This window comes from Corapipo altera, unplaced genomic scaffold, assembly GCF_003945725.1.
Source record: "Corapipo altera isolate COAL_440 unplaced genomic scaffold, ASM394572v1 0, whole genome shotgun sequence".
Classification (NCBI taxonomy): domain Eukaryota; kingdom Metazoa; phylum Chordata; class Aves; order Passeriformes; family Pipridae; genus Corapipo; species Corapipo altera.
The window spans coordinates 14,210,909-14,236,437 of record NW_020884872.1 but is presented as its reverse complement, the minus strand read 5'-3'; the positions used below and the strand labels follow the sequence as shown (position 1 = coordinate 14,236,437).

General features: G+C 38.7%; 1 protein-coding gene across 6 annotated transcripts in view; it reads left to right on the top strand.

Annotated features, from left to right (window-relative positions):
- Positions 1-25,529, top strand: part of CNKSR2 (connector enhancer of kinase suppressor of Ras 2) — a 206,728-nt gene that overhangs the window by 30,105 nt on the left and 151,094 nt on the right. For all 6 annotated transcript variants that reach the window (XM_027637473.1, XM_027637464.1, XM_027637456.1 and 3 more), the window contains exons 2-3: positions 7,401-7,564; positions 19,525-19,727. In XM_027637473.1, the coding sequence (XP_027493274.1) occupies positions 7,401-7,564; positions 19,525-19,727 (367 nt within the window). The remainder of the gene's footprint in view (positions 1-7,400; positions 7,565-19,524; positions 19,728-25,529) is intronic.

Sequence of the window (25,529 nt, the reverse complement as noted above, 5' to 3'; positions counted from 1 at the left end):
ATTTGTATTTCTTAACGTGTAAAAGCTGACGGAGTTCAGGTACTCTTTGTTCATATTGAAAGAGGAATTTGTTGGCTTTATAATTAAAGAAAAAAAAAGCCTCAGACCTGTCTTTGTTTGGTTGGTTTTGTTGTTTTGTTTTTTTTTTTGAAAGCTCTGTGCCTTTCATGCTATTGCTTTTCAGTAAATGCTTAGTTTACAGAACCAAGCCAAGGGAAGTTGTCAGTTTGCATCCCAATTCTAATATACCAGGGGAGCAGAAAAAATACTCCCTTGTCAAAGTTTCAGGTATGATAGTTAAACCTGTAATGTTCATCACCTTTTCCTTAACCACAAACTGAAAAGATGGCTAATAAGGACACAAGGTCTTTTATTTTCACTGTAGTTTTCCAATCTTGAAGAAAAATTCTTTTGCCACCAATTTGGGGAAGAATATTATACCTCGTTGCCTTTTTAGAACTGTGTCTTCCCATGTGTGTCTGAGCAGCTGATTTTAATTCAGATCTAGCCATATAAAAAGTCTGATTTAATACCTTTTAGTCTCTTAGAGGTAGGAGAAAAGGTTGAACTGCTGGCAGAGGAGAAGACTGGAATCCGAACCTCAGGATATATTTACTGGAGATGCTCATTTGAGTTTGAATTACCACAGATGTACACAACCTCTTCTGACACTGAATTACAGGGCAGTTTGTTGGTTATTGTGTTTCAAAAGATAACCTGTTACACACATTAAAGTAAGACAATGCCTCAGAGTGATCATGAAGTGTGCCATTGTGTTATTAGTTAGGAGATTGCAGACATGGAAGATTTCCCTGGAGGGTCATGCTGGATCTTGCAGTCTTGTTCCAGAAATTCATGTGAATAAAAAAAATGAAATTAAACATTTCCTGATCAGTTTCTACGGTGCTATTGTAATAAAAGGAATTAATTACACAGAAATCTGTCTAATTTTGCATCTGTGAACTATTATAAATTGTTATGGATTCGATGAACTGTGACTAGGCCCATACAAGGTAGAACTCAATGACAGAGTAGGGGAAAAAAACAGCTCCCATATGTTCTACTTGCAAGCAAAACTTTTTTAAAAAAGCGTTTTTTTTTAATGTTGAAAGCATTGACTCCTCTGCACAGTTTCTTTTGGAGGAGCTTTCTTGTTTGCTGGTTTTTATTTGTTTATTCCCGCAGGTGAGGTAGAGCTTGCTTTGGACTTAATGTAAAGAGCTGGTCCTTTTCTGTTAATGCACAGAATAGTCCATCTGTGTACATAACACCTCAGGGATATGCCAGCTGACAAAGATGGGCAATGTATTAACATCCTAAATGCTCTTGTAGGCCTCTCAAATTAAACACTTATCACCAGGTAATGAGTGTATAATGGGATCTGTAGAGCATTGCCAGACTCCATGATTGATAAGCTCAGGTGGAAAGCATGTGGGGCAGGGAAGTCCTTCTTGAGTAGTTAACATCCCTGGAGGTCTGTGTTGTTTCTGGAATTCAAGACCAGGAATCTTTCAAGAAAAAAAAAGAAAAAAAAAAGTTATGCTATATGATTGCCTTTAAAGAGTAGGTTTAAAAGGAAGAGGACTATTGTCATGCTTTAACTCTCTTATTACTAGAACATCTGTGCCTTTATATATACTCAAAAAATCTTACAGTTATTTTGGATGAGAAACAGAGTTGTTGAATACAAAACTATTGCTTGTGTATTGACATCACAAAACCTGTTTGATATACTGTGGGGCCTTACACATCTGGAACATAATCATGAACCTGACTTTTGGGCTTTGGTCACTGTCCTTGAAACATCCAGTACTGCTGGGTGCTTGACAACCTTTATCTCACCCATGGCCAGGAACAGGGAGTCGTTCATCAACCTGAGTTATTTGCTGGGATTTCTGTGGTACATGGGTTGGGTGACATCCTCTCATATGATGGAATCTGGGGGGTAGAAGCAGAGCAGAACTTGTTAGCTAGAAAAATTGCTTACTACATTGAGGTCAGGGGGATGCTGGAGTTGCATGAATATTGGAAAAGACAGTGCTCTTAAGAAATTTTTCTTTTTGTTTAGCTTCCACTCCAGGCACCTGATGTTTTTTGGTACATCTTGTCCTGTCCTAGTTCAATGGTGTCATCAGCTGGGAATGCCTGTTCTCTGCAGCTCTCTCCTTTTGATTTGAAGGCAACCATGTATGGCCAGCTGTTGGCAAACAGAACTTTCTGCTGAGGCTCTGGGGACAAAAGGTGTGGATGAGGAATGTTGGCAGCCATTTTGCATTATTTTTATTGTTATTATTACTATTATCATCATCATCATCAATAATAAGAATTCTTACCCTTGCACAGTTTTGTTTACAAAAAGAATTGCTGCTCTTTAATTTAGAAATAAAATGACGTAAATAAATTACTTTAAAAGAATGTTTAGGGAATAAGGAGAAGTATTTGTGGCAAGTTATTCTGAAAATGTCATGCAACATGTGGTTAAATTATTTTGTTCTTTCCTGGTTGTAGATTTTATGAAATTGGTGAGTCAAGCATTTGTCAGTAATATTTTTGTTGTCTTAAACTTTTCTCTTACTCTGTAGGAACTGCGTGCATCCTTCTAGATTACATCTGAATGACAAAAATACATAGATAGCAGGAGAAGGAAGAGTAATGCCTTTATTTAGAATTATCTGTCAGTAACTGTTTGTTAAGTGCATCTGTCATGTCTTATTCTGGATTTGTGTTTTCCTAATCTCTTAGCTGGTAATTCATTTTCTTTGATACCTGATGACGTTGATTATTTTAATGTTATTCTCATTCAGCAGTCTGTGTAATCAGTGTGGGACTTAAGTTCAGGAATATGAGAAGTACTTACTGCCCTCATTTTTAGTCATTTAGCAAAAGGACATCTATGGCATATTTTTAGTACGTTTTTTAAGGTGAAATATGTGTTGTCAGAATATTGATTTCTTTCAAAAAATAAATGCCATTATACATGGGACTGTGCTTGTAAAACAGTTCATGCAATTAATATATCAGATGGAAAACTTGGCCTGAGAAGGGCTTTGGGAGAAATTATATACAAATATGGATAAATTAAAAAGGCAGATAATTCACATCAGATAATTCAATATAATGGTATCGTGTGTGTGAACAAGTAAAGTGGATTCAAGAAGATTTGACAAAAATTATTTCCTTTTGCAACCTAAATTTAAATGTCTGAATGAGTTCCTACAGCACTGTGACTTGGGAAATGGCCTTACTTTCCAATGTTAGGCAGAGGTGAGTACCTGATTATGATTTCTGCTTGTCTCTTTGCTAGTAATGATGAGCATTACCTAGCATGGAAGAGAGAGATGGCAGCATTCAGATGAATTGAGGACTTGCGTTGAAATGCCTTGAATATTCAGGACTCATGATCTTTGACATTCTGAAGCAATGTTGTCTGAAAAAAAGAGATAAATTAAGATCTTTTCCCTGTGCATCACACTGAGTGTGCACACTATGTGGCAAGAAGTCGTACATGAGCAGTCATGGATCACCATTTTTTGTGCTCTGTTAATATCATGGGACCATTTAGGTTGGAAAAGACCTTTAAAATCATCAAGTCCAACCATTAACCCAGCACTGCCAAGGCCACCACTACACCATGTCCCTAAGTGCTACATCTGCACATCTTTAAAATACCTCCAGGGATGGTGACTTCATTACTTCCTTGGCAGGTTGTTCCAGTGCTTTTCAACCCCTTCCATGAAGAAATTTTTCCTAATATTCAATCTAAACCTCCTCTGGCACAACTTTGAGGCCATTTCCTCTCATACTGCCACTTTTTACTTGGGAGAAGAGACCAGCTCCCATCTCACTACAACCTCCTTTGAGGTAGTTGTAGGGAGCAAGAATGTTACCCCAGCCTCCTTTTCTCCAGGCTAAACAACCCCAGCTCCCTCAGCTGTTCCTCATAAGATTTGCACTCTAGACCCTTTGTCAGCTCTGTTGCCCATCTCTGGACACACTCCAGCACTTCAATGCATTTCTTGGAAAGAGGAGACATAACTGAACACAGGATTTGAGGTGTTACCTCACCAGCACCAAGTACAGGGGTCAATCTGCTGGCCACACTGTTTCTGATTCAGGCTAGGATGCCACTGGCTTTCTTGGCCGCATGGGCATGCACACTGGCTCATGTTGAACCTCATACAATTGAACTCAGCCCATCAATCCATCCTGTTCGTATCCTTCTTTAGAGCTTTCCTTCCCTCCAGCAGATCAACTCTCACACGAGCTTGGAGTCATCTGCAAAGTGACTGAGGGTGCCCTCGATCCCCCTCATCCAGATCATCAATAAGGATTTTAAACATGACTGGCCCCAACACTGAGCCCTGGGGAACACTTGTGACCGACCACCAGCTGAATGTAACTCCATTCATCATGAATCTCACTAAAGACCCAGCCATCCAGCCAGTATTTTTACACAGCAGAGAATGCACCCATTCAAGCCATGAACAGCCAGTTTTTTCAGGAGAATGTTATGGAAATGGTCTCAAGGGCATCTACTCAGTGGGTCACACTGTTACAGGACGTCAGGTTGGTCAAGCAGGACCTGCCTTTCCTAAACCCATGCTGACTGGGCCTGATCCTTCAGTTGTCCTGTATGTGCCATGTGATAGCACTCAAGATGAGCTGCTCCATGACCTTCCCTGCACAGAGCTCAGGATGACAGGCCTGTAGTTACCCAGATCCTCCTATGGCCCTTCCTGCAGATTGGGGTCACATTTGCTGACCTCCAGTCAACTGGGATCTCTCTAGTTAGCCAAGACTGCTGGTAAATGATGGAAGGTGGCTTGCTGAGCACTTCCACCAGCTGCCTCAGTACCCTTGATTGGATCCCATCCAGCCCCACAGCCTTGTGTGTTTAAGTGGTGTAACAGGTCACTGACCATTTCCCCTTGGATTATGGGGGCTTCATTCTGCTCCCCATGCCTGTTTTCTAGCTCAGGGGGCTGGGTACCTGGAGATCAACTGGTTTTGTTATTCAAGACTGAGGCAAAGAAGACATTAAGTACCTTAGTCTTTTCTTCATCCTTTGCCACTTGTTTCCCCCCACATCCAATAAAGGCTGCAGATTGTCCTTAACTCTCCTTTGGTTGCTAATGTATTTATAGAAACATTTTTTTTTCTTTTATTATGCTAGCCAAATTAAGTTCTAGTTGGGCTTTGGCCCTTCTGATTTTCTCCCTGCATAGCCTCATGACATCCCTGTAGTCCTCCTGAGTTTCCTGCCTCTTCTTCCAAAGGTCATAAACTTCCTTTTTTTCCTGAGTTCCAATCAAAGTTCTGTGTTCAGTGAGGCTGGTCTTCCCTGATGGCTCAACTTTCAGCCTATAGGATTTCCTTTCTGAAGAATGATTTGAGCAACTATTTGATTAGAAAGGGAAATGAAGGGAAGGCATAGCTGTGAATGCTTGATTAACCTAGACCTTTAAGTGACTTTGTTTTGGAGGCAGAAAGTCAGGTGACAGACTCTGAAAGTCTGCCTGAATTGAGGTCTTTCTCCTGTCTCTTGAGCCTGGAGTGTTTGTTTTACAGCGTATTCGTGTGTGAATTCTAGAGGTTAAAGCCATTTGAATCTTGTGCTGCTGTATTGTAGTAGGGACAGAGTGTGGTTGACTCTTGTCGCAGGGCTGAGCCAGGGACAACAGGCTTGCCTGGTACTGGGACATCCCTGCCTGCAGCACCAACATGTTCCTCATGTGAGTCTCTTTTGAGGTGTGGCTACACCCTAAATGGCATGAATGAGAACCAAAAATGCAACAAAACCAGTTTCAGAGAAGCTTTATGCTATAAATTGGGGCTTTTATAACTGGGGCTCAGCAGTCAAATCAATCTCTTGTCTTCCATGTATCTTCAGATTTTTCAGACGTTTTGATAAGCAAGTGAGAATGTTCTCGGTTCCTTGCAGCCTAATGTGCAGATGTCTTTTCAATGTTAGGGATTATTTGACCATCAGAAAGGCGATATCTCTCAAGAATCAGCTAAATTAATGTATTCAGGGTTTTGTCAAGTCCTGTTACTCAGTAACAGTCTTGTTGATCCATCAGAAGGTATTCAGACACAAACATTAAATGGACCACCAAATACTCCAGAGTCAAACTTATCCCTTTGATACAGGGAAGCTGCAGAGCTTCCCTGTACTGGTCTAGCTGTCTTAGGCAAAGATTGATGGGGAAGAGATGCGTGATGGATTATCTCACATTCTGCAGTGCTCTTTGCTCCAGGCGAAAACGTGTAGTCAGCTGCATGTCGTTAGACTGTTAATCAAACTGAATAGCTGGAATACACATGGGCCTCAAAGCAGGATGTGGTTCTGTACAACCCTGCACTCAGCCATGTCCTGAGCAAAGAAAATGTGTTGCTTGGCCTTCTACAATATTTTTTGGCGCAGTGGGCTTGTTTCTGCTCCCTGATTGCTCTGTTCTGAGGAGTGCACCCAGGTCTTGATTTAAGTGGCTTTTCATGCTCAGTAAGCATTTGTGTACTGTGACTCCGCAGAGATTCTGAACTGAGGTACACTGAGTTGGATCTGCTAGTGTAGTTGGGGTCCAGTTTATGCATTTGCAGTGCTGCCACCTTTCATGTTCTCTAGAGCTCTTTGCAGCTTGTTTTAGGGGCTGGCGTGTTCTGTGAACTTCAGAAGGCTTAGCAGCGCTTTCGGAGTAGGGGAGGGGCTGTGATGTGGCGCTGCCATTTTTGTGTTTCACCGCATGGGGAACTGTAGTCAATTGTCCTATGAAGAGCTGGGTTCCCAGCTGAGGGCATCTCCAGCAGCCTCTCCTTGTCATGTGACCTACCATGGCAGAGCTATGTTGGAAGGGAGGTTAAGTGGTACTGACAGCTAGCCAATCCTGGATGTATGGCATTAAGCATAGTCACACTTCCATTATTCTGTTAAAATTTGTCTTTTGCACAGAAGTTTTCCATTGTTTTCAGTCTTCTACAGTGCTGTAATAATCAATAGCATGTGTTGATATGCTGCACTCTGGGTAGGATACATGTCTTCCTCCCTTCCATTGTTGCCTCTTCTCCTCTCCCCTTCCAGATGTGATGGAGGCATTGCTAACATACTTATTATTAGGGGCTGCCAGATTGACATTCATAGCACAGTACACTACAAGAATTCAGGGCTTTGTTTGGGGTTCAGGAGTATTGTCCACAGGTGAAAAAACTATAGCTGTCATTGCTTTCAAATCTTAAGTTTTCTGGGCAATATAAAATTTTTTGAAATGTTAAAATATTTCTCTTAAAGATAGGACAAGTATCCTCTGTTGGCTTGATTTTTGGTTCCAGCCTGTTTTTAGTTCCTGTGGCATTACAAAATGTTGCTAACTTTTGTCTTCTCTTCTTCTGTCCTTTTGTTGCAGGTCTTGATGATTGTCTACAGCAATATATAAAGAACTTTGAGAGGGAGAAGATTAGTGGCGACCAGCTGCTACGAATTACTCATCAGGAACTGGAAGATCTTGGAGTCACACGAATTGGCCATCAGGAGCTTATCTTGGAAGCAGTAGACTTGCTCTGTGCACTGGTAAACTTCTTGGGGCAAAGTGGGGAGGAGTAAACGGTGTTTGCATATTCACACTTTGCTATTCAAATTGCTAGTCCTAAAGACTATATAAGTAGTTCAAGAAACTCCTGACATGTAATGGACAAACAAGTTTAGCATTTTAAACCAGTGCAAGATAAAGAGCAAAATCTATTGATAGGATGATATTTGTTAAATAAATTGGCATTAGAGATTTAAGGCTTTCATATCTATCTTTGTAGAATGAAAGTTTATCTGAAATCACAAACAAACTAGTCTAGGTTTGATTTGGAATGTAAAACAGTGAATGAAGTAATTGAGTGCTGGTTGCCCTTTACAAAAAAAATGTTCTGATATTAACCATGTCATTTTTCACTGATCCTTTCATGCAAATTATGTTTTAGATGATTATTTGAGCTTGATGAAACATAGCTGCTTGTATTTCACAGTAGAAAGTATTAAATACTGAAATAATTAGCTTATGTGTAAATAATACATAAATTTTTGATGGAGCATACAGAGGGATTTTGGTAATGGTCTTTTTAGTCAGGTCATGTCATGCATAACTGGGATTATCTGCTTGGTGAGAGGTGTGGTGCTGACTTCTCTGTTCTTATGAACTTCTAGTATGTGCCTGTAAAGATTAATAATAAATTGGGCACACTGTCTGGATTCTCTGCTGTAGGAAGGATTGTGAACAGCCCTGTTAAGAAGTACTTGACTGCCTGAAGTGGTGTTTTGTGGATTTTTAATGCACACTACTTTTTCAAGCCTCAGAAGGAGCTTTTAGAAAGCTGAATCCGGGTAGAGGCAATCAGAGATGGTAGGATAAAAGGCTCTTCAGAAGGGCTTGTGGGTTCTCCATATGGAGCAGCTTTTCTGAATACCCTGTTATTGCATCTTTGGAAGATAGATGTGAGGGGTAATGAAAGGAGAGAGTAAAAAAAAAAAAAATACAAAAATAAAGTAAAAAAAGGGGGAAAGATTTTTCATAAGGGAAGACATTTGACTTTAAACACACCTTAGATTCTCTTTAGAGTAGTGTTTCTAATAACGTTGCTTGTGGTTCAGTGCAATAAATTAACTCATTAATTTGTTTTTTAAATAATGAAGAAGTTGCAATCTTATAAAAAATGCTACTGGTATAGAAGGGAACATTAAAGAGAGTTATTCACATAGTACTTTTCTCATCAGACAATGCAACAGAAAACTTTAATAAACTTAATAAATGCTTTAATTAACTGAGATAGATAAAGCATAAGTTAGGGTGAACACTGATGACCATTTTTCCCAGTCACACAAGACAGATAGATTGTGGTTCTTTGAATAATAAAGTATTTTTACGGAAAAAACCCCCCTTGTTTGTTAGCTGAAATTTCTTTTTTCCTTGGTATGTAATTACAGATGTTATCTTTAAACAAACAAACAAGACTTGTCTTTGTAGCTCCCTTATCTTAGGCAAAAGTGTATGGAACTAAGCTGAATATAAAATAAGGAATTTGTAGCAAAGGCTAACACTGCATTCTTAATGCATCCAACAAGTCTCTCCTTCCTGGTCCTTGTTGCACATATAGTGTTTTCTGTTTTTCTGAGTTTGTCTTAAAGAAAACTTGATCACTGAAACACAATAGCATGTGTTCAGATCACATCTTCTAATTTAAGCTGAGGTTTTTGCAGTCTCACAATTGGCTTCTGATGGCTCCTTGGGGATACAAAATGTGATTGTGATATTGATTTTAGTGGACTTAATTTGAATTTATTGTTCACCAATCAGATAAACCTCTTAGAAAATTTAATTCAGAGGCAATCCTTTTGGCTGTACTGGTCTTATACTTACAGGCTTTTTTTTTATTGCATCAGTAAGTATCTGTCCTGGTTAGGGCTTGCCTATTCTTCTGATTTGACTCTAATGTTAGATTAGAGTCATTGTTCAGGAGAATATTAAGCCTGTGACTCCAGTCTAGGATAACTGCTAGTGCAGGTAGCCACTATGTTATGGCTTTTTTAATGATCTGATTATTTTTTTCTGTTTCACTGGAGTTTGACAGAGGTTTCATGATAGAATTTAGCATGAGTTACAAACGTATGATCCAAATGAGTTTACATCTGTTTGGAGATGAGGGGGTAGAAATAGTAAAGTTAATTTTGCCTTGCAAACATAATCCCTGATTGATGTGAAAGTAATTATTAAAAAACAAAAGGACTGTTACTTCTGCTTCTCCTCCCCATTCTCTCTGAGTTAGAGGGTGACCACCTAAATGATTTTTGGCATCAAGGCCAACTGAGTGGACAGAACTCCCTCCCACTATTCATCTATGTTCCCACTCTGCAGTGGAGACTTACCAGTGCAGAGTTGCTCTCACTTAGGAAAGCTTCTACAATGTTGATAGCTGATGGGGTTTATTCCTGACCCCCTTCCCAGCATTTTTCAAGGGTAAACTTCTACTTGTGTTTTCTGCCCTGTCAGCTGTGGACATGGCAAGTGGCAAAACAGCTGCCTTATGTCACATGTCTGTAGTTCATGGGGCAACATTTTCTTCCTGGAGGAAAGTGGAGAGCCTGAACAAGCATATCTGACTGGTTTGGAGAGAGCACGGGACCTCCTTAACCCAGATAGAGACTACTGAACAGTGCTAAAGAGACAAACTGTTTGCTTTGCTCACAATAATTGCTGAGAACCAGTTATGATTGATAGCACTATTTAAAGGATGTTCTTTACTGGGTTTTGACAGAAGGTGGGTGGGTGGCTGTGGTCTCTCACACTATTTGCCTCCTGTCATAAGCACTTGCAACAAATGGATCCTCCAGTGTTCGTTAGCTGAACAGAGGACAAGTGGTGGCCTGTGCTATCCATCTTTAGTAGAGTCTCTCTTGGCTGCCAGCCTGCCATACTGTGCTCTTGACAAGAGCAAGCATTCAGGGGGTGAGATTCACAGGTGTTCTTTTCCTGTGGTGCTTTGGAGAAGGGGGAATAATGTTTTTGCCCAGCTGCTACTGCTGTTACAGGTCATGCTTGCTGATAATGGTGGGGGTGTGCATACCACATAACCTCACTGAAGCTGAACATGCTGAATCTAATTAATGGGGTCTGTCTCTTTCCTCTCTCCTGTCTCCCACCTCCCTCTGAAGGTGGGAGCATGTTCAATAGATTATCATGCCTTGGTGCAGCTTTGTGTTTTATAAAATCCATATGTCAGAAAGGGCAAGATAAATGAAATGTTTTTCGTGCTTAAAAGAAAGAAGTAGTGAGGTCTGTGATGGTACTTTGTTGCTGCTAAGAGTTTGTTGCGTGGTTTTCAATCAGTGAGAAACCACCATGATGGATATATGCCCACAGAGTTATTTTATTTCTCGTAAGACGTGTCTCTTGTTCTTCCCTTTCTGTTTAAACTGGAACATGCAGCTGAGATTGCACTGCTAGCATCAACAGGCAGATTTGTCCTTCATGTGGATGTCCATTTTTATTCATACTCACAAAATCCCCCAAAATAATTGACATCTCAAAACTGGTTGAAAATGGTAAACTAAGAAACTGCATGTCCAGCTCTAGAGATACAAGAAAAAGTGTACTGGGTTAGGTACCACAGTATTTTCTCTTCAGACTACCCCCGGGTTATAAAACATACAGTTGTTCATCAATTCTTACAATTAGCATTCAGACTTTAGCCTCAGCATGATCCTTTTCAGTATGTGTGTGACAGTGAAGCTGGTCTAAGACTGCTTTACATCAGTAAACAAACAACAGTGTAGCAGACCTTCACCCACAAATAAAATGTGATGAGCCTTGTTTCCTTGACGGTTGCTTTAAAAACTGGATGTGAATGAACAATGCCAACAGAATGTAAATTAAGGAAAGACGGGGATGATGCTCACAAAAAGAGAAATACATAATGAGGAACACATTACTTAGATAATGCCATTAGTTCACTGTATCAATGTTCAGATTTGGAGTGAATCTGGAGGTCTTGTATCTGCTGCTGTACCTCATGGGGTTGCAGAAAGCAGAGAAATGCACATAATTATTTTTCTATCATCTGTTCGTCAGGAGATGGATTTTTATTTATCAAAACTGGTTTTATTTATCTGACTGGTTTGGAGAGAGCATGGGATAAAACTGGGTATGACCATATTTTGCTGAGTGTCCACAGACTCTAAATTTTATGTTTACTTGGTATCATATTTTCCCCTGAAAACACTGTGCTTTGCCTCACTGCTTGGAGAATACAAAGACTGAAGACTGCACAGCCAAACATTGCTTCTTTCACCTCTAAGAAAATGATCTAGTTTATCTAACATATCACCACAATGCCTTGATGCATGAGGATTCTTTTTTTTTTATTGGCTTCTGCAAAATACCTTGTTCATTTTGTTTACATGAAGATTAGATTAGATTCATTTAATTCTGAACATATTCAAATATTTTTTAAACAGAAACCTTAAAAATGGAAGATATTTTGTTCTGGAAAGATAAGAATATTTCATAAACTTCACAAATAATTTTTGGATGCTTTGAAGTTTTCCATAAGCAAAGAACTTTGAGTCCCTGTGAATTTGCAAAATAATTCTTCAGGGAATCTGCATTTGTGTAGAATAGAGTTTGGTTAAACAATAAAGTAAAACAGTTTTTTTGCTTTATACAGCATACTGGTTTCAGTACTAGTTTCATGCAAGTTATTTAAATCTGCTATGGCTGCACAGGAATTTATTATACACTGTATATTTGAATCTGTAAAGCTAGAAAATTGCAGCAGATGAAATAGCATTATTATTTGGCAGAGAAAACATTGGTGTGCACTAACGGCATGAAATTACCCTTATAATTTACCACTAACACAAAACATTTATATGCAAATGAATGTAAAAAATAGACCTACTTTACCCATGAATGATTTGATTTCTCTTAAGAATTATGCCTTTTATCTTAATTTCATCTTCCTGCCATTTCTCACACAGAAATCTTTTCCTTTGCACTTATCACTAGTCAGATCTGAAAACTACTTTTGTCAGTAACAGTGACTATTAGGCTTAATCATCATTGTGCTAAATGAGAAAGTCTTCATTTCAGAATGGAGATTTGTATGTACTGGAGTTTGGATTTAGTGTTAATATTCTGCCTGCTCATAGCAGAAAAATTACTTACCCTTTTCACTGTTGCCCTTTGCAAGTTGAAGTTCTGCTCTATATATCATATGCCTTCCTGTATTCAACCTGAGCTGGCTTAACTGCAGAGAAGGAAAACATTGAAGTCCATGACCAGATCAATAAAGCTAAGGAATTAAAGGGTTTCTATCAATAAAGCTAAGGAATTAAAGGGTTTCTGATAGCTCATATAGATCACATTAAAAATGCGTTAGCAGATCTTTTACGTCGAAATGCAGTAAACCCTGTGGTTTGCCAAAGACAGTGAATCTGTCTGTATGCAAAGGGTGAACATCCTGCCTCTCACCAGTCTCAAGAATCAGTTATGGATCCTAGATACTTTTCTTAATTATTTTATATTTCTTTGGCATGTTTGAAGGTTTGGGTGACTACGAAATTACATGCCCTTATTCACAGACTCATAGCATGGTTTGGGTTGGAAGGAGCCTTTGTAAAAATGTAACCCCCTAGTTAAAAGCAGACTGAAGGAAAAGAGCTGTTACGTTGTAAAATGTTTTAAAGAAGTAGTGTGTTCATAACAATTACTTAATTCCTTTTTTTAAAGAAATATTTTAAACTGCTGGTTAGCTGCTTAAGACTTTGTGAAATGCATATAACTGAATATGTAACTAGTAGTTTCAATTGTGAGAAGTAAGAGCAGTTGACTAAGGACAAAATTACATGAGAAAGTAGAAAAACAAAAATGTAATGAGCACTTGGTGTTTCAGAGTCTGTTGATTGAATAAGAGTTAGAAGAATAGTTTATATAATTGCTCTATTAGTGCTACAAAGCGTGACCAGGGCTTGGCTTTTTGATGTGTTGCTTGATTGTGCTGTAGAAAAAGAAGGGCATTTTTCAAGAAAGGGGTTAATGATGATGATTGTGAATCTTTCCCAGGTTCTGCAGGGCTATAAGTATCATGCACCTGAGTTTTTTTTCTGACTGTAAACATTAAGGACAAATATTTATACTCTTTGAAACCATTTGCCTTTTAATCAGTGTATGTTTAATAATTGCAGTAAATGATACTTGAGCTATCTGGGTTTTTGTTCTTATCTACTTATTCTGTGTTTATGAAACAAATGTGTTAGGATCATGTGTTGTGCACTTCTAAATTACCCCATATGTCAGTGCTATTTGAAGGAGAGATAACCTTAGTGCTGGCATTTTGTGACGCTGGAAGAAGAGCCGTTAGAAATATATGTTGTAGGCAGATCTGATGAGGTATAAAGTTACATAAGGCACCTTCCATATGACAAGCTGTGATATCAGTTGCTAGCAGCTTTAAGCTGGTAAGCTATCTGCCTCAGTTTGTGGGATGTGTTCAGCCAAATGTTTTGGAGAACGAGGTTCAAATGCATTTTTTTTCATTTTTAAAAACAACTTTGGAGACGAAGTTTGGAACTTTTCTTGATGAATTTTTGTCCGCCACAAATTTTAAGATATGGTTTTGAAGTGGCTGCCATGTGCTGTGGTATCATGTGATGCTGTTTTGATTATTCCTTTAGAATTTTCCTTAGGCTTCCTGAGAAATGAGGATTCTGTGAACTTTACTGTTTCCAGACTGTTTGGTTAAAAGCAAAGAAATCATACTCAAGAAATAAATATGGAAGATGAAAGCATTGAAAAATAGTGAGGAGCAGAATTAAGCTAACCTGAGGTGATTTTAGGTAAATTTCTTAGTGGCCATATGATATTCTTGCCTAAAACTCCTGTGTTCAGCCTGTGAATAAGTGGGAAAAGCCTTTTTATTGCATAAGAAAGCTTATTACATCTTTGTGATAGTTATCCATGTTACTGAGAGATATCAAATATAATTGAGAAGTTGCACTTTTTTACACGTAATTTATTACTCAGTACAGCCATCTAGACTATAAAGTTTGTCTTCTTAAAAGGTTGCCATATTTTTCCTTCTTTAAAATACAGTGTTTGTGTTTGTGATGACAGACATTTACCAAACAAAAAATAACCTTTACCTTCTCCAATTTATACAGGCAGTAGAAATTAATTGATGTGAGCACTGCTATCTACTCTGCCTACCTGATGAAGATACTGTTTTTATTTTCTTTTTGCCTCCAAGCACCAGTGTTAGCAGTAGTATTTTCAGAGTTAGCACTGGTCACTGCATGCCTTTTTCTCCACTGGTTTCACAGCTTTCTGGGCTGAGGAGAAGAAATAGTGATTTAGGGAGGCAGGCAGTGGGACCACATACTCATTTCTCTGTCTTGGAGTGTTTGTAGGAGCTAAACAGTATCACTGAACTTGATGTGATGTATGTGTTTGGTGACATAGAGGTATTCATGGTTGCATAAAAGTTGTGATGGAGACTTCTAGGGGATTTCTGGATTTGTTAATGGGACTGTGGCTATGTCTGTATTGCGTGTTGCAGTGTGTTTAGATCTGAACTTGGCCTTTTTTGTTAACAGAGACGTCTTTGCTCTTGCAATGGGCAGTATAAAAATACCCTAAAACTAAAGGTCTTGGCAGCTTCTAGACACTCTGTCTGAGCCAGCAGAGATAGTTAGCACTGTCTGAATTAGGAACACTTTACTTTTTAAGATTTGCTGACAGTGTCAGACACACTTCCCCACCAGCAAGTCAAGTGAATTTAACATGGGAAAGAGATGAAATGAGGTCTGATTCTTTGATTATTATTAATTTCTTTTATTTTCATTGAGGGAAGCAGGGAACACAACTAATGAACATTCATCAAGATAATCCAAGTAAAGCTAATTTTGCTTTACTTCCCCATGGGATTACTGAACTCTCTTCCTACCCATGTGGTGCTGATGCAAAGATGGGCTGGCAGGGGGACTAGGCTGACTCTTCTCACAAAAAACCTGAGCAAAACTCATCAGTGGTGATTAGAGCTGCTACTTGTCAGCATGTGAAGAAAAGAGCTACAATTCATCACTCACACTGTCATGTGAAGCCACAGAAAAGTAATTAGCAGGTAAGATGTCTATTAATAGCTCCCACCACCTTTAGTTCGAACACCTGCTGACAAGCTATTACACTGTGTAGCTTAGATTCATCAAGTTCTTGTTTTATGATTGCCAGAAGAGATTGCATTAGAGCCATTTCTGTTGAGGCAGGGTATCTGAAAAAACTCTTGCCCTTTGGCCTCTCGTTGAGAAAGCGGATGTGTAGACTTGCATCCCTTCTCGTAATTACTACAAGCATGCAGAGATTTCTTTGTGATTCTTTCAGTGACTGTGAATTTATTTTGGTTAATGAAAGCATAACTTATGTTAGTGGTGGCTAAATGCAGACTAGGGGAAAATGAAGAACTGTCTCCTTTGCCTGCAATTATCTTCTTATGGTATTTGAAAATAAATGCAGTGCATTTCTAAGAAAACCATATTGTTAATAGTATATTATCACATATAAAGTATTATTATACTTGGCAGTTTTTATTTAAGCAGTCTTTTTTCACAACATGTGACTCTGTCCACTTTTAATGTGGGCCAGAAATATTAGTGATAAACAAAGTAGGGATTTTGTCAGCTTGGCTGATGTTTTAGGATCCTTTTCCTAGAAGGCTTCAATAAATACAGCTGCCCCAAAATATATTCTGCTTGAAATTTATCTCTGTATTTTCAGTCTCTGGTTTTCTCTGTCTCATATTACAGATGGAGGCTTTACCAACGTCAATGCCATCCTTATGTAAGACTAAATTTTATATGTAGCTTAGGCTGAGTTTTTATGTTAAAGAACACACACATACACATTTGATGAATGTGGGTGAAAATAGGCTTTGTATCTGTTAACACTGCCTCTTCCTTTCCTCATATCTGATGGTGAAAAAACAATATGAAAAAGAGTGTGGCTATGGGTGGCCATCACTTAAGTGATAACAAGAAGCCACTAAGCTTTTTTAGGGGCTGATTTTCTAAAGAAGCCTATACATGAAGGCAGCCTGTTTTCCTTATGTATAAAATAATTTGAATGTTGCTTTGCTTGGTTCAGTATTGCAGGTTTTCTGTTTTGCTGGTGCTTTACTTTCTGGTGGGACTGGAGGTCTGTGTGCATACTGCCTGCCAAGGCTCCTGCTGGGGTGGACATGTCACTCCAGCACAGGCTGGGAACCAGCACCCACCTGTCTGAGCAGATGAGGTACACACAAGGTGACAAAGTGGGGGATGGCAAAAGACATAGTTAAATAATTTGGGGTTGTTGAGGAGCATTGTGATCCAGCCTGTGCCTCCCCCAGCCATGGGCCCTACGTGGGGCGTGTCTGGCGAGGCAAGCAGGGGCTTGGGCTCACCTGTTTCCTTCCCCATGCACACCCCTGCCTTGGTTTTATATTTGTATAATTGCACTCAGCTTCTTAGGAACATACCCCTGAATTAAGAAATTCAGCATTTCAGTGTGTTGGACAGAAGGCAGACCCATAGAAGCCCTGTGTCCAGCCTGCAGTTTGTGGTCTTACCACTTCACTTTGAAGGATGTGAGTGTCATGTTGTGTGGGGCTCACTCGTGGTGGGGTTTTCGTTTGCCTGATCTGTAAGACATTTTTGGCAACTTATCATTCGTCCTGGATATCTTTTATTTGTTTCTTCCCCCATTAATTTTGCCAAAATGAGCTAGATGCTCAAGAAGCAGAATGAAGTAAGGACAAATCTGCTATTTTTTTACTCATACCCACTCCTCTGTCTCCTTCAGGCTCCCTCAGCCAGACCAACCACAGAAAACTGCAGAAGAAAACAGACTTATTTTTATCTGATGTTTATCCCTTTACTTCAGATTGATTTAATAAGTTATTAGTTATGAGCCATTTAGCTGCATAATAAAGTATGTTTTACTTTTCAATCCCAATTAATTGTTTTCATCTTGTAATTTTTTACTTATAACCTAATTTTATCTGTTGTATAATTGCTCTTGAATATTTACATGGTAGAAAAGTTGCTGCCCAAACATACAATTTGTCTAATTGGGAACCAAGTGTGGTAGAAGAGGACAGTGCCTGTGCAGAAACTGTGCAGTTGAGAAACATGCCTGCAAAGCCTTCCTTGCTTAAAACAGGGATGTTCACAGAAGTTCCAGTAGTAGTTTTTAAAGCACCTTAGTGTGTGGTCACTGCTCCCTTAGGCTGAATTCCACAGTGCATCCTCTGCTTCCAAAAGATGGTGGTTGTTTTAGCAGCTCCCTCACAAAGTGTGTTTGGTTTACAGGCACAAGGAGCTGGCTGGGAGATGGCAGACAAGCCCTATACTGTAGTCTCTCCCTGCTGTGATGATCTCTCATTGGCATGGGAGTGGATGTTGTGGGAGGGCTGGGGGCTCACCAAGACTAGCTTCTGTATAATGTTCCTGCAGCCCGTGTCATTAAAGAGGATTAAATTCATTTAGTAGATGGTTTGGATTAGGAGCCTGACAACTGCTGTAAACAATCACCACCTCACCACCTGCCCAATTCTTATAGAAAAGAGGTGAGTAAGCTTCAGCAGTCTTAAATTAGCATTTACAAGTTTATCTCTTCTGCCATCTCTTCTTGTGGACAGATTAGTATGGAGACCAAACTGGGGGCATAGGAGGAGAGCTGGGGAGGACAGGGAGTGTCATTCAGAAGTAGATTTTTCTGTGTGCATCTGAGGAGCTTTGGACATCCTAATTCATCATCATTTGTGGTAGGAAATGGTCCACCTTCCGTAGTAAGTAACCTTTTACATTGTCAACTGAACAAGTTGTCAGCACCCCATGTTATCACCCTGTGATGTGGTTAAAGTGAGGAGCACCTTCAGAATTCCATCATTCTCTAGAGTAATACTAAGCTCAAGTCTGTGCAATTGCTTATTCCTTTGCAAAGGCAAAATAAGACCTCTTTTGTAATAACTCTATTACTCTTTGCATGAATGAGGAAAACAAATCTATTATAGAAATAACAAATCACGAATCCTACTATATTATATTGTAATTGAACATTAAATCAGGGTATTCTCTAGTGCTGTTTGGTAACATTTGTACTTCTGAAGGATTTCCAAGTACTATTTGTTAATATTTCTGGATAATTATGTCTCTGCTTCACAGCTGAGGAACTTAATTTAACTTTAAGAAATTGTCTCTTAAATGGAAACAAAGTTTAGAATTTGACTTTAAATGGGCAACACAGAGGTTGAGCAGGGCAGTGTTGTGTTCTCTGGTCTGTGATTCTGATGGTCCTTTAGTGACAAAAAGAATAAAAATGAGGTACTGAATGTACTTCCATCTCTGAAACCAACAAAACCAATTTAGTGTCACACTGTGTCCATGCTGCATGCTTTTGCTAGTTGCAAGCCCTCATGCCAAATGTGATCTTAGGAATTATTGAAAGTAAGGATATGGGGACTGATCCCTAACCATCATATCTACTGAGTGAACCATCTGATCAAGGTCGAGTTAGATGGGGCTCTGAGCAACCTGGTCTAGTGAAAGGTGTCCCTACCCATAGAATAGGGGGTGGAACTAGATGATCTTTAAGGTCCTTTTCAACCCAAACTGTTCTATGATTCTGTGTTTGACTGATGCACTGCTTTGAAAAACAATCTTCCAGACTAGCTTTTTTTCTTCTTTTGAGATGTTTTTCTCAGTGCACTTGAAACGAGCTAAAAGATCACTCATAATTTTGCTCTTCTTTTGTTCTGTTTTTATGCACTTCAGAAACAGAACATGCTATACATTTGAAAACTACTGAGTGGGTGTATTTCTACCTTAATTATTAGGAATGGTTAAGTTCTGATGTAGAAGAGCAGTCTTGATGTTCTTGGTACTCCCTTCTGTACTTCTGCATCTGTAAAGCTAACTTTATTTTATTGGTTTTTTGTTGTTTTTTTTTTTTAATGCAGAACTATGGTTTGGAAACAGAAAATCTAAAAACCCTTTCTCACAAACTGAATGCATCTGCCAAAAATCTGCAGAACTTCATCACTGGGAGGAGGAGGAGTGGTCACTATGATGGAAGGACCAGTCGCAAATTACCGAATGATTTTCTGACATCAGTAGTGGATCTGATTGGAGCTGCTAAAAGTCTGCTGGCTTGGTTGGACAGGTAAAAACTCCCAAATGTGTCACGGGTAACTAGATCATGCACATGCACAAACCCCAGCTTCTTTACAAAATGTAATGTAGACATTAAATGGAAGCAGAATTAATTTACATATTCTGAGGAGATGTTTGTACCAATTTTTTTTGTTATGTCAGCATGCAGTTCAGATAGCAGTTCAGTACAATACCTCCAAATACACTGTAACCCTGCACATATCTGGAATACAATAAATCAACAAAATGACATATTTAGGTTATATATGTATTTTTTATTAATATAGAACAACCCTTTGACACACATAACTCAGATTCATTGCTCTGATACTATCAAGTTCACAAAACTGTAATCATACTTTTTATTATGTAGGTGTCAATATATAGTTTCAGAATGGATGTGTATAAAAACATGCATGTTGTGTTTTAGGTTTTTTAAATGGCAGTGAGATACCTCTGAAACTGTAGAGGCAATAGGAACTGTCTTTTACGTCTGTTACCTTGGAAGTATTTGGGACTAGGACTTTAGTGCTCCCCTTTGCTACATTTGTAGTGATGTTTTTCTAATTATAACAAGAGTAATATGGAAGTATTTAAGATGATCATTGAAACTCCTGAAGTGGTTGAAATTAGTTCATCTGTATGTCTTTATAAAATGCATCACAATGAACTTTCATCAGCAAAATTAAAATGTTTGTCTTGATTTAAAGGTGTATCTTTGTTCAAAGTGTGATCTTTGTGTAACTTTAAAAATCCAACAGAATTATTTAGTTTTACTGCTGTGTGTTTTGTGTTTCATTTTCCTGAGGAAAACTGGCGTCTGTCCCATAAATGATTTCCATATGAATGGTTTAGGTGAGGCATGAGTCTTTTCCATTTCTTAAGCTGAACTGCAAGCTCTTTGTTTTGTTCAGGAGATTGCAGCTACCATTGCTCCTTCTTTTCTACTCCCTTTCTAGCCTTTCCCCAAGTTTCAAACCCAGAGTACCCAAAGTTGGCTCCTACGTTTCTGCTTAGATATTTAATATTAAATTTGCAGAGAATTAATGCAATCTCATGGAAACAGTCTAGTATTGAATCTTGAAAAAATGGGAGTATATTTTTAGCTCTGTCTCTAACCTGTTATTAACTGGAATACCCATAGGCTTCACTTTTTCTCACTGAAAAATAATTTTTGACAGAGAACAGCATATCATTCTGGGCTTTAAAACAGAAAGAACAGTAGAAGAACGTGTTCTTTTGCATAGATAGATTAGTTTTTGCCACTTCTTTCTGTTTAGAAATAACCTTGTCTTTTCTCACTGGAACTGTGGTCGTGATTAAAGACTGTTAGTTACAAAGTTGAGGTTCTTTCTGTCACTGTACATCTGTGCACTGCATGTACTTTTACATTTAGTTGAAATGATAGCTGATCAGACCCAGGAGTTCCAAGAAGTTAAAAATGAGGGCAATCCTGGTGGTAGCCTGCTTTTAGCAATGCTGTCTTTAGTGTCCAAATAAGGCTTCAGATTTCTAGGAAATTCCTTTTGAAGATCTTTGTAGCTTTAACACCTGGTTCTAACAAATGTTTCCTGAAACATTTTAAGACTTTTCTGATTTATGAGCATCTGGGTATGTTGGTGAGGTTTGCTCTTTCTTCTTTGTGAAGTCCCCAAGTTAGAATGAAGGCAAGCCAATGACTGCATTTTTCTCAGGAAGTGGGAACATATGGAGATCAAAATGATTCTTCTTATTATATACCTTCTAAAAAGGTATTGGGGCCACTAGGGGGAGATAGAAAGATCTAAAAAAATTAATTATTTAAGGTAAGGAACATAGATTTACTTTTATTTTTCACTGTTACTATTAAATCTGGACCACAAATCTTAGTTTTCTGGTTGGTTTCTGGTACCAGTTCCATCTCTGGGGTTTGAGAAGGTGGAGCAAACCATTAGGAGGAATGAAGTGGCTCTTAAGGTTGTCCACTCCGTTGAACAGCCCTACTAGGCTGCTCCTATGCAATGGTTTTTGAGGTCATGTCTGGAAAAAGCATCTTGCAGCAGCTCCAACTTACATAGAAATGCAATGATGTGTTTTTTATGTGTCGGGAATAGTGATGACTCCATACAGGTTGTGCTTCATTTGTCACTCTAGTGAGTTCTCTTTTTATCATGTTTCTGTGGGAAGCTTACAATCTAAAAGGACTTTGTTAGGCCAGGCACAATTATCGAAAGGACTGTGAGAGTCATGATTTGCTGAGTGGTTTGCACACTTTCACTGTGGTTCTTTTCAGGACCAGTCCAAGGACACTTTGTTCCAGGTCTCTGCCTGGAGCAGTCCTACTTCCAGATGTATGTCAGAAATTGAGTTTTAGTGAAAATTAGGGTAGCTTTTACTGTTTACTACCAGGCTTTAAAAGTTTTCTGGTTTTGTTTCATTTAGGAGCTGGAAAACTTAGTAGAGAATTCTAGCTATTTTCAAAAGAGGTTGGCTGATGATTTTGAGGAGCATGAAACAGCTCTCCAATAATGTCCTGTAAAGAAGCTGTCATCACACTGATAGATTATGTTCTTAAACTTTGTAGACTAATTTTAGCTTCCTGTTATTTTCTCAGCATGCCAAACCTATGCTCTTCACAGCTTAATAATGTTTTGTTTTATACGCTTTCCCTAATCTTAAAATTCTTCCAAGTGAATTTCCTGACAAGATTGATACTTTCTTGAAAAACTGTGAGTCTTTCGTGAAAGTATGATGTGTTTCTACTTGATATTAACGTAGCTCTTAGGCTGATGGAAAGCCACACTGGAGGCCATAGCAACAAACTACTTACCTGATGTTCAAAGCAACTCGGCATCAATATATCTCCAGTGATACTTCTCAGGAATTAGAGTATAATATATTCTGTCAATCAGGCCTTCTAGATTTACAGCTAAATAATTGGTATTCCTTTCAGTCTTTACTCCTGTAATTCACACAAGTTGTATTCTATGGAATAGTAATATATGCCACCTTTCTTAATCCTCCTTTTTCTCTGATGTGTCAGGTTCCTGGAAATTCTCCTACCTTTTTTAGGGCTGATACACTCCATCCTGGGGAGGAATTTTTAAAAAATTTTGTTCTTAGAGTACACATTCACAATTCATCTGAAAATCACTTTGTAAAAGTGTTGCTTCTTGCAGGTAAAGCTCATTACTGTAGTCTTGACTAGGAAGAACTGTAATGCTTTTTGTGGAAGAGGAAGGATCCTGAGCGAGCCTGAACTGGGGTGACATTTGGTGGCATCTGCATTAGTTCTGTCTCTTCCTGTTTCTCTCCTTGCTCTGTCAGCACAGGCTTCTGCCGATGTAATCTTCGAGGTTGTTCTTGGTTTGATGTGTTCTTTTCATTCACCTCCACCACACTTTGATTGTCTTTGCCAACCAAAATCCCTGGAAATCTGTATTTCCTGCAGACTGCCCTAAGCAAGAAAAAAAATTCTTAGTTGTGCTTCTAGGCTTCCCGTTCCTGCCTGCTCTGGAATGTTTGGGCCATGTTATCCGAAGCGAGAACTCCTCATACCATGTATCTTGTGCAGTATCAAGAAGAGTGTTTTGGAGCTTAGCAATAGGAACAATATCTGTCTAAACTACAAACATGTACTTAGTGAACAGGAGTGAGGAAGGGTTGGTTACTTTTAGGGCTTTATTTGAGTCTTCATTAAAGACAGCTAAGATAAGGTGGTAGTTTATTTTTCTCTTAAGAATTTGAGAAAATATAATCTACTTCCCATGAGATAACTGTTACAACATTTTACGTCTGTTGTTGTGTCACAGCTTTTAATGGTCATGAAATAGGATTTGTCAGGGACCACTGGATTTTTTTAGTGTACTGTTTGACTCAGCCATCTGTGTGGGCAGTGATTCAATATGTCTTTCACAGAAACTCTCCTGTAGCCCTTGTTTTTCACACTGTCCTCCATTTGGAAATAGAAAACTTAAACTGTGCCTGCAGATTACACTAAAGTCTAAGAAATAGGAGCAAAGATCTTGTGGAGATAGATTTTGTATTCAAGTCTTTCAGTGCTATGGCCAGAGAAAAGCTAGCAGGCAGACTGACAAATGTGCATCAGTCTGATTAATTTACCGCTGCTGTCTAGATACATGATACTTGGACAGAATGGAACAAGAAGATGTACAAAAAACCCAACTGTAAATAGAAATTATTGGTTATGTAAAATACAGGGTAAAATTGCTGACAGAAGTAACAAAATGAAAAATTTCAGAGTAAAAGGCCTTTCTAGCAAATCTAGGTCTGCTTTTAGGGCCATTTACAGATTCGGGTGGGGCAGGGTGTAATCCTTTAATTCTAAACCCCAGGTGGGCAAATCATTTTGGTGTGGGCTTAAATGTACTAGTATTCTGTGAAGCACTTATGTGTATACATAAATCCTATAAAGCAAGGCTAAAATCTGTGCCTGAAGTTAAGGACATTTGAATGCTTCAGTGGTTGACAGCAGAACAGGGCCTCCAAGCCTTAAGCTGTGAGCTCTGATGCATCAGAGAAGTGTAGCCTGCAATGATGTAAACACTCTTTGTTTATGTCTGACACAATTCTAGGTGTTCGGCTTCAGTGCACCCTCTAAGGCTGCTTTGTATGAAAGCATTGTGGTAGCAGGACACGTTCCCCACTCCAAAATGGATCTCCCTCTTTTCACCATGGTGACATGGTCAATGCATATGTTTTCTTCCACTATAAGTAAAATGTGTTCAGCTGAATTTCTTTGCCTCATTGTTTTTGGTGAATGAGCCTTGGTGATGTTTACGGTGTGGCTATTTTGTAGTTTTAAGTGAAAAGGAACATTGTTTGCAAGCCCGTAACTTCTTACTTACAAAGAAAGTGTTACTGGTTTAGAGTCTCCTTTATAACAGACTTCATACAGTCCTGTTAACTGTGCTTGGTTATTGCTTGTCCTGACAGAGTAAATCTGGCTTGCACATAAGATGGTGGGGGTAAACAAATGAAAACCCAAGCGAAAAGAAACAAAAGAGTTCAGCAAAAACAAAAGAGTTCAGTGATTCTTTACTCACCACACAAATAATGCACTTTCTGTCGATTGGTTTTTAGTCTTAAACCTGCTTGTTTCCTTTATACATTTTCCTTTATGCTGATTTGAATGGTATGCCAAACCTGTCAGTAAGTGCTGCCTAAGAATGCTATGGTACTTAACTGTATTGTGCTCCTGGAACAGCTGTAAATGTTTAATAGAGCACTCATTTAAAGAATTCCTTTATCCGCTGTGAATTTTACTGCATTCTTCCCTGATTCTACAGAAAGCAGCTGCATTAGAAAGACAAATAAAATCTTTGTTTCATGAAAGCCTAAAACTATGAATCTCAGATGGATTTGGCACAATATATATACAACAGTATTGTACATTCAGATTTTTATTTGAGCTTAATATGTTACCTTTGAAGACTGAGTTATATTACTGCTTTGGTTCCCTCTCTCTTTAAAAGATCTTCTACTATTATGTTTAATCAAAAGGCTCTGAGGATGTTTTCCCTTGGTAGGATGCTAAAATAAGTATGGGATTTGTTTTAAACCCCTCACAAAGTCTGTTGTTATAAAATACCTTAGTACTACAACTAGTGGTGAAATATGATTAACTCATATTTTGGGCAATGCTTTTACTAACAACAGTCAGTATTTGTCCAAATTGCAACTTTTTAAAGTGAAATAGATATTTCTATGTATCATGTTCCCCTGAGTGAATTTTATATGAAGAAGACAGATGAGGAGGCTAATGCATATGTGGCCAAAAATATTGATAATTTAGAAATGCTGAGTGTCTGCA